At 41.7% G+C, this 10,019-nt stretch overlaps 1 protein-coding gene across 1 annotated transcript; it reads right to left on the bottom strand.

Annotated features, from left to right (window-relative positions):
- On the bottom strand, window positions 1–5,150 carry LOC107039408 (DNA-directed RNA polymerase II subunit RPB2; the record flags this gene model as incomplete). Its single annotated transcript, XM_015259002.1, is given in 3 exon segments — window positions 1–2,391; window positions 3,847–4,933; window positions 5,002–5,150. Coding segments are annotated over 3 exon segments (3,494 nt in total), but the record flags the coding sequence as incomplete, so codon positions are not given.
- Window positions 5,151–10,019: the final 4,869 nt, after the last annotated feature.

The following is a 10,019-nucleotide window of genomic DNA, read 5'->3' as shown; positions in this document are numbered from 1 at the left end:
AGCTCCTGGAAAAGCAGTTTAGCAGCATAAGGAAGTCTCACTTGCGATATCTGCGTCTTATTTTTGCACCCCTTGCACTCAAACGTATTATTCCTCAAATTGGCAATAGCAATCAGCCCACAGAAATTACAAATATGAATCCTGTAAGGATCAGAGACCTCGAAGAGTCTCTCCCTGAGGAACTGAGCAGCCCCATGAGAGATCTGGCAGTCCCGTTCCATCTCCCCAAAACGCAGACCGCCATCCCTGGCACGACCCTCCATGGGCTGCCTGACCAGGATCTGCACAGGACCCCTGGCCCTGCTATGAATCTTGTCATCCACCATGTGCTTCAAACGTTGGTAGTACGTTGGACCCAAGAAGACCTGAGCATTGATCTTCCTCCCAGTGTGGCCATTGTACATCACCTCATTCCCCCTCAACTGGTACCCATACTCCTGAAGAAGAGTCGAGATCTTCTGCACATTGACAGCATCATTGAAAGGAGTTGCATCACCAATCTCCCCCTTATTAGAGGACACCTTCCCCTGAATGCACTCGATCAAGTGACCAATGGTCATACGAGAGGGGATAGCGTGAGGATTGATGATAATATCTGGTGTCAATCCTTCACAAGAGAACGGCATGTCCTCCTGCCTGTACTGTATCCCACAGGTACCCTTTTGCCCATGTCTAGAGGCAAACTTGTCCCCAATCTGTGGAATTCTCACACTCCTCACTCGAATCTTACAGAACTTGTAGCCTTCACTGTTCAAAGTCAGCATCACCTGGTCCACAATTCCAGTCTCACTGTTCCTGAGGAAAGTCGAGGCGTCTCGTTTTGTGAAGCGCTTGGTGGTGCTGTCAAGTTCATCGTCAGCCTCTGGTAGGGTTATCGTTTTTCCAATAACCACGTCATCCCCGGAGACACGAATGCCAGGGGCTATTATCCCATCCTCATCCAGTTTATCGTAGATTGCATTCCTCATGCCTTGACAGGTTTGCCTGGTTGGCTTTTCAAACTGCTCTTCTTGATCTCCAATTCTCTTGGACTCTGCATCCTTGTAGGATCGGTAGAAGACGGATCTGAAGAAGCCCCTCTCAACAGCACTGGCGTTGAGAATAACACTGTCCTCCTGGTTGTACCCAGTGTAACAGAGAATGGCGACGATGCTGTTGATTCCAGCTGGGAGCTCTCTGAATCTGAGGTACTCCATGGACCTAGTCGTAACCAAGGGTTTGTGGGGATAATAGAGGACATGAGCAAGCGTGTCCATCCTCACGTGGAAGTTGGTGATGTAGACCCCCATGGCTTGCTTACCCATAGCACTTTGGTAAGTGTTCCTGGGGCTCTGGTTGTGATCAGGGAAGGGGATAATCGAGGCGCACACTCCGAGGATCATGGCTGGATGGATCTCGCAGTGAGTGTAAGTGGTGCAGTAAGCATACTCCTTGTCCTGTCGCAAGTCCTCTGGGGACATGGCAATCATCACTGTCTCCTCCTCCAGAGTGTCGATGTACTCGACCACTCCAGAGCCCACCAGCTCCTGCCAGCCATCGTTGTTGTAGTCCCTCTCCTTCAGCATGTCAATGTGTCTCTTCTTCAACAACAACTGCTGGTTCTCGACGATCAGCAAGGGTCTACTGATCCTCCCAGCGTCTGTGTAGATCCTGATCTCTCGGTCTCTGATGTCCCTGATCATAGACACCTCGGAGACGATGATGTCCATCTGACGTCGAAGCTTTCGTAGTGTTGCCATCAGTTGGTCGGGATCTCGGTGGATGCCCACCCAACAGCCGTTCACAAAGATCTTGGTGGCATCTGCGATGGCACTGGGAGCTATCTCCTCGAGATTCTCCATGGACCACTCCTCCAAGAACTCGAGGATCGGTGATGGCTGGGAGCCAACGCTGATGTACGCCATGAGGGCGAGGTTCTTCACGAGACCAACAGCAGCTCCCTCTGGGGTCTCAGCGGGGCACAACATTCCCCAGAGGGTGTTGTGGAGCTGTCTGGGTTTGGCGAGCTTGCCATCACGACCGATTGGAGAGTTCACTCTTCTCAAATGGGAGAGGGTCGATGCAAATGTCAGTCTGTTCAATACCTGAGACACTCCGGCTCTTGCTTGGTGAGCCTTCTTCTGGTCTCCCCAGTTGCCAGTGGCCAGGGAGTACCGCAGACCGTCGGTGATGATCTTTGTTTTGATCGCCAGCTCGAGGTTGAAGTCCTTCCCGCGGTCGATGAACTTCTGGGCGTACATTCTCACTTCTTTCATGAGGTTCTTGAATAGACCTCGGAAGAGGAAGGCCAGGAGGGGACCCGCGAGGTCGAGACGTTTGTTCCCGTAGTGATCACGATCGTCGAGCTCTCGGCGACCCAGGGCTGCTGACAGGAGACGGTGCACCATGTATCTGCAAATAATAGTTTAGAAGTACTTCGTAAAAGAGATTTTTGAGGTCGTTATGATTAAAAATTTCGGAAATTAATGATGAGTTGTCGAAAAATTAATAATTCTGTGTCAAGGGCGATTCAGATATTACGTCACATGTTTTTCGGACTTTCTAAACCCCCTTCCCCCCCACACTGAGAAACATTTTCTAGAAAAATGCATGTGCTAGCACCATAAAAGTCAGAAGTTGAACACTGGGAAAAATTATTGTGTAGCACCAGAAAAAGTGTCATGCTACACCAGAAACATTATTATATAGGACCAGAAGAATTATCGGTCAGTACCGGAAAAATTATTGGGAGCGCCATAATTTTTCTGGTGCCGCACGAAAATTTTTCTCCATCCAGTCACAAGCCGTCAAAACCACGGATCATATTTCCCTCTTAGCAGAATAAACCAATAGGTTTAGATGGTAAAATAAGAAAAAAATATTCTCTTGATAAATTCTTGAAACTGTCAGAATGATTAAAATGTAACGGAAAAAAATATACTTGAATTGAGTAAATTTTATACTAGAATCAAGTATATGCATAAACCTGGTTCAAGTATATCAGTAGCGAAGTGGTAAAAGGAGATAAGTCAATTTTGACTATTGACTAGTTTTCAATCAATATCTCGGAATTTAAGGGAGATAGCAAAATTTTTGTTATAACCTTTTTTGTGGAACCGACTGAGTGCTACAACAAATGTAATTACGAAAATTTCGCTATCTCCCTTAGATTTTGAAATATTCCTCAAAAACTCAACTGGGAGATAAGTCGACTTATCTCCTTTTACCACTTCACTACTGATATTATTCTTGATTCAAGTATATTTTATATGGTCAATTCAGGTATATTTTTTTCCGTGGTGAGGCACATTTACGTGATATTGTCATTCAGTCTTCATATTCCCTCATTTTACCCAATAAAAAAATATCACATAGTGATCCAAATGATACATTGACTGTGATCTTCAATCAAACTTCAATAGGGTAAACAGGTCAATTTCTGGACGGGGATAAGTTTCTGGACGATTTCAACTTGCATTGAATATTCCCTAAATAATATGAAAACTGTACTGATTATTTTACCTTTCAATAATATCACTAGTGTAGAATCATATGATAAATTATTTTTTCTATTAATCGACATTTAATAAATAAAAAAAAATATAACCCAATGGTCCAAAAATTAGGCGTTTCGGCTGCATTCAACTATTTCTTAATTGAATTATTCTTCGTTTTGTTATTTTCACATCAAATAATTTTTTTCTGCTAATTAAAACATTCTTGAAGGTATAGAAGCCATCATATCCCATTGTGACGATTCTGTTATTTTAGATCCTACTACGAAACTCGAATTTCCCTCAACCATCCAGCAATTGGCCTGTCCACCCCACATCCTCCATAAAAAACAGCCAAAAAAACTGCACATACCCAAGAAAATAAGCCTTCTTCGTCTCACAAAAGTCGCTGATTCCCACATGGGGCAGCATTTCCTTCTGCAGAATTTCCCTCGCATACTTGATACGTTTCTCCTTCGTGACACCAGGCTTAGCTCCCCTGGTACCAATGAAGTTCAACGCGACATTCTGCTCCTGAACAACAAAGGCCTCATCCAACGACGGCTTGACCATCTCCATCATCTCAGGATCATCGAAATCATAGATAATGTGTTCCAGGATGTCCCTGTCAGCCACGAACCCCAGAGCCCTGAAGACAATCATAATGGGAATCTCCTGTTTCACGTAGGGAAGAATGGCAATGATCCTCTGACCAATCGCAGATTTTTTTATGCTTGCTCCACTCTTCGCCATCATGTTGATCCACAATGTCGAGGTGGGACGAGAGCTGTGTTCCAAGCACGAACGAATCTCAGCTTTGTACGCGAATTTTCCGTCCTTCATGCTGAAGACGTAAACAGTGTTGGTGGCCATTTTCTCCTGGGCAATGAGAACCTTCTCTGAACCGTTTATGATGAAGTAGCCCCCAGGGTCCAGAGGACACTCATTCAACTCCGTCAGATCACGATCTGAGAGACTGGCGAGTAAACAGTACTTCGATCTCAACATGATTGGGATTTTCCCTATGAATGTCTTCTGGTGCTGGGTCTCCACAGGATCCTCACCCTCCTTCACGATTGTCTTCGTGATGTCTACGTAGAGAGGAGCTGAGTAAGTCAAGTTTCGTAGACGCGCCTCGTTGGGCATCATGGGGGAAGGTGCACCGTCCTTCTCCCAGTGGGTGGGTTTTGACAGGTAAATTTGCTCGAATTTGAGGAGATGCCTGATGGGGCTCTCGATTTCGCCGGATGTGTGCTGGGCCTCGGCCTGGAGGTCGATCTGGGGGGAGTCCTCGACGATCCTCTGGACGGACATCTCGATGAACTCGTCGAAACTGTCCAGCTGCTGACGCACCAGACCCTTCTCGTCGAAGTAGGCGTTGATGACGATCCAACAGGCCTCCTGCCACAGCTTCGAGGAGATCTCCTCGGGATCGTCATCCTCGTACTGCTCTGGACCGCCTGGAGGGTATCCCGGTTTTTAGTGTGAGGTTAGTCGAGGGGTTTGAGGAAAGTATCGAGTTACTTACCTTCGTCCGCGTACATCTTTCAGAGTCTAAATAGTTTGTTTTGTAATTGTTGTGAATTTGGGGGAATGTTCACTTGTCGAGGGGTGGAAAACGGTACAAACTCAACAAAACTGACGCGCAGTGTATTCTAGTGTATTACGGTGTTTCGGAGCAGACGGCGAGTTATATAGGCGTCAATTGAGGGTTTAATGGAGGGACGAGGGATGGCGTTAGGTGTATGGACTCTGTCGGTGTGGTATGAACTGATGGATGGCAGGGTTGAACGAGTAAAATACGGGTGATGGTAATCTATCTAGTTTTCAAACTGAAAAAAAGCAAGCAATTTACCGGAGCGGGTTTAGTAGGGATGGGCGATGTTTTAAAAAACATCGATATTGTGAATCGATTTTTCTGGAAAACACATAAATTTTTCATTAATTGAGGTTTTTTCCCCAAAAATTGAAATAATTTTTTTCTTCTCGTTTTTATTAAAAAATATATACTAAAAAAATACAACCGGAGGAACTTACGTTTCAATGATAAGTACTGCCGGAGAGTTAAATTTTGAACCTCGAAACAGGTTTGTTGATTAATTGAAAAAAATGTATTGAATATTTTGCGTGGCTGGACGTCAATTGCAATAATTATTGAAAATTTGAATTGAAAAAAATTTAAAAAATTCAATTTAAAAAACAATAGACGACTGGACTTGTTCACTTACTATTTATAAGGTACATAGGGGAGGGTAGGGTAAAATGGACACTTTGGACTTTTTAAAAAATATTCATAACTCAGAACCAAATTTATCAATTGAGCTCAGTCTAAGCTCATCACAAAGAGGAATCATTGTTTTTCAATTGAAAAATAAAATTATTTCATTTCATAAACAATTCAACACGTCATAAATATTTCAAAAAAAATCAAAAGTGTCCGTTTTACCCTACCCTCCCCTACTGTAGAAAATAATTACTTCCGATTGCGGATAAATTATTAATTTTTTTCTTCTCAATCAATCAATATTATTATTCGATAAAAAAATGAAAAATTTTGTTAGCTTGATCAAAACTATCAATGTTTGGGTATGAAAAATTTGTTTTCGATTAATCGACAAACATCGTCCATCCCTCGGTTTTAGACTATTTGAAATAGTTATAGGGCTCTCCCATTTTGCCTCGCGCGGGTTAAACGTTGCCAGGGTCAAACGAGAAAGGCAAACAGGACAATCACAAGGGCCCAATGATCATGAGGCTCGATCGCGAGAAGCAGGCAGGTAAATAGCAAGGATCAAACGATCATATAAAGAGCGAAATATATGAGAAAAGTCTCCCGTTTGACCCGTGTCCTACTTGCCTCTCCCAGTTGACCCTTGAGGGGAGTTATCCTGCTTGTACTCGGTAGTTTAACTCTTGTGACGTTTGATCCTGGGAAGTGTGACCCTAGTGACGTTTGACCCTCGCAAGGTATGACCCTTGTGAGCCATGATAGTTACGTTAGGGAGTCTTGGCCCCGTTATTTCCCTTTTTACCATCCACAGGCAAATTATCAATATTCTACTGTATACTGACTGCTGGTATTGAAGCGAGATATTCTTATTGACGCATGGAAAGTGGGGAGGGTGGTAGAAGGGCTCAGTAGATTTGAACTCATTGTGTCAGACCAATGAGGGAGATGAATCTTTCTAGTTAGAAGATAGGTCGATATAAACGGTCTTTATTCAGTCTTACGATAAAATCATCCTTCAAGGACAAACCAATCGAATACATAATTTATAATGTTCCTATTGAATAAAATGCGTTTGGCTAACAAACATTTAATGTTCAATTTTTAACAATTTTTGACATTCTAAAGCCTCAACTTGAGACATTCAGAACTCGAGTTGAAGATTAGAAGTCTCAATTGAAGACGGTGAACGTTAGAATTTAGTATTTTCTGTCATTCTTTTCTGTAAAAACTTTTCTAGCTCATATGATTGCAGCCTTCGCCTTCGGCTCGGGTTGAAAACTCATATTCACCAGAAAAGTTTTTTTCGGCCTAATGATGAAATATACTATTTTGTCAGTAAGCCTAAAGAAGCTTTTCTGGTGAATATGAGTTTACAGCTCGAGCCAAAGGTACACTGAGAGAAAAATTTGAAGTTCAATTTACAATAAGAAAATAGTTGAGGCAGTTTAGGTGAACGATACGATTTTTTTTTGTATGCGGCACAACATTTTAGTAACTTCACAAGCGTAAGTTTTGCAAATCAAAATGCAGTTAAACTAACCAAAGTTCAAAAGAAACCACGACAAATCTATCGTGAGTAGAACTATAAAATAGTTGCAATGACTACATTCCATTGTAGTAATTACTTCTCCGGTCATAGTTACCGTAACCCATGAAAAATTGTTGAGGACTTTTTGACTATAATTCGATGGTGATGGAATAAACTCAGAAGAATCATATTTTTCTCTCAGTGTAAGTGCTGGAATCATGTGAGATTTTTTTTCTTTACGTAAGCATTAGAGACCTCAATACGACGTCTATTAGCTAATTCCATAAGCATAAACATTTTCTGTTATAATTGCCGTAGGCAGAGATTCGCGGACGTCGTTCGTCCGGAGCGACAAATATAATTGTTTAAAATTCTGTTTCAGCCATAAAACCTTCATATGAGTTCAACCTTTTTTAAAAACTCAAATTAAGAGTTTTGAGCAGACTCTTGTTACGACCATTGAAATCTTGGTGCAGGATTTTTTTTGGGTGTTGACTATCTGGAAATTAGCACGATCGCATTATTAGTACACTAGTTTAGAAAATGGTAGTATTAATCAATGTAAGATTTACAGACCGAGCCGAAGACGAGGTTTGCAATTACATTAGTTAAAAATAATGTTTACCAATGAGTGCGTTTCGCGCTTTTGCGTTATCCCTTCAGAAAGTAGCGTGAGTCATATTCGGTTTTGCACCCAGTGACGCAAAAACTCTTTCATGCACGGAGAGACATTCTTTAAAAAAATTCGAGTGTAAATACTGGAAAAAATCACAATCCACCAGCTGCGAAAAATTCTAGTGCTGTTAAAGTAAAATTTCTAGGGCTTTTTAGTAAAACTTGTGGAGATTTCAGTGAAAAATTCATTTAAGTATGAAAAAATTGACGTACTACCCAATAAAATAGTAAAAAAAATAACCAATAAATTTACCAGTGCCAATACTGGCATTGTTCTCTGCACTTTTGAAAATTTTCCATTGAAATATCCGGTAAGAATCTTGGAAATTTCTAACAAGTAACGTATCCACTAAAATTACAGGGAATTTTGTCATTGAAAGTTTATAATTTCATGAAAAAATCCGTGGGAACTGTAAGTCTCAGCGCGTAATTATTCCTGAAAATTTAATGAAAAATCAGGAAAATTCAGAGAAACCTCTCCTCGAATTCTAGATTCTTCTGAATTTTTAAGGAATTTTTTCCAAAATTCCGGGAATTCCACTAATTTTTAAAAAATTCCCTGAAAATTCAAGGGAATTTAGCAGTGAATATTCACTTCCACTTGAAAATTCATGTAACTTGTGGAATTTTCGTCTTCCGGACGCTAAAAGAGGGAGTTCACTGGAATTTTCGAAGAAACTTCAAATTTCATTGATTTCGTCCCCTTTAATCGAATTCAGAGACTTTTTTCAGAAGAATCAGCCAAATTTGTTTTACCGTGCGGCCGTCACACGGTGAGAAATTTTCTAGAAAAATTCTAGTACGAGTACTGGAAAAAATCACAATCTACCGGCTGTGAAAAATTCTAGTGCTGTTAAGATAAAATTTCTTGGTATTTCTGGTAAAATTTCTGGGGATTTCTGTGAAATTGTCACAGAAATACGGGGAGAAATTCACGTTTTCCCCAATAAAATTTCTAGTGCCGGCACTAATTTTTTTTCCTGGCCGTCAGTTTGTGCCTCTTTTCCCGTGCTAGCACTAGAATTTTTCTAAAAAATTTCTCTCCGTGCACTTTGCGCCCTTTTTCCCGTGCTAGCACTAACATTTTTCTACACTAATAGAATGATTCATTTATTCCAAACGAGATTCGTTAACTATTAACGAATGGTAGAGTTGAATATGACCAAATGAATATTCGTTAATAGTTAACGAATGGTTCACTTGAATGGCGAAAGTCAAGTCAAACAAGGCTCCTCCAATTAATTATTAACGAATGAATATTTGGTGAGACCGAATAGACCCTAACCTCCAACCAAAATCCATTCGTTAACAATAACTAATCCGTTCTATCAGTGTAGAGAATGTCCCTTCGCGTAAATTGCTTGAGCCAAATCTATATCAACTTCAATTTGAAGTTGATATTGAAGTCTTCAATTTTTCCCAAAACTTAAAATAAAAAAATATCCACCATCCAATCACTCTCAACACCTCCCCCCCCAAAGCCACTCCCCCAAGAAAATGTAAACACAAAATTCCTCAGTCCCTCTGTAAACTCGATAAGAGTCTGAAATTACCAATGAACGAGGCGCGTCATTATCACCGCAGTTCCTTTTGCAATCCTCCACTCGGGTTTAAACCTCCACAGCATCAACCCTTCGGGGCAATCAGCCGTACGCAAAGCGGACAACTCCGAAGTGAACCTCCGAGCCCTCCTCCCGAAATCCCCCATCCTCAGCCCCCCCTCTCTTTTTCGGCAATTTCGGTACAGAAGCCGTTGGAATCGGCAAATGCCTGTGGGTTGAGACCTTAATTGACTCGAGGTAATTATTTTATTAAGTGAGAAGATGGCGGATGGAATTCTAAAGCGCAGTATGAATCTCTTCAAAAACATGGAAGCCACTTGACGTTATAAACGAAATAATAAAGTGCCGAGTTTTCACGACTGTCGACATTATACACCGCAAACGTTTTCCTTCACATTCACATACCCTCACTTTACAAATGTGCAAATGACTGCGTGTAAGTTTCATGGTAACTGGGTGGATGAGAGTGTGAAACACGCCAGCGCAATGAAACTCGCTCACCGTCGCCAAGGAGGAACATCTATTACCCCCCCCCCCCCCCCCCCCCCCCC

This window comes from Diachasma alloeum, unplaced genomic scaffold, assembly GCF_001412515.2.
Source record: "Diachasma alloeum isolate Michigan unplaced genomic scaffold, Dall2.0 Dall_scaffold_00299, whole genome shotgun sequence".
Taxonomy (NCBI): Eukaryota; Metazoa; Arthropoda; class Insecta; order Hymenoptera; family Braconidae; genus Diachasma; species Diachasma alloeum.
The sequence above is the reverse complement of the archived record's forward strand: the minus strand, read 5'-3'. Positions and strand labels throughout refer to the sequence as shown.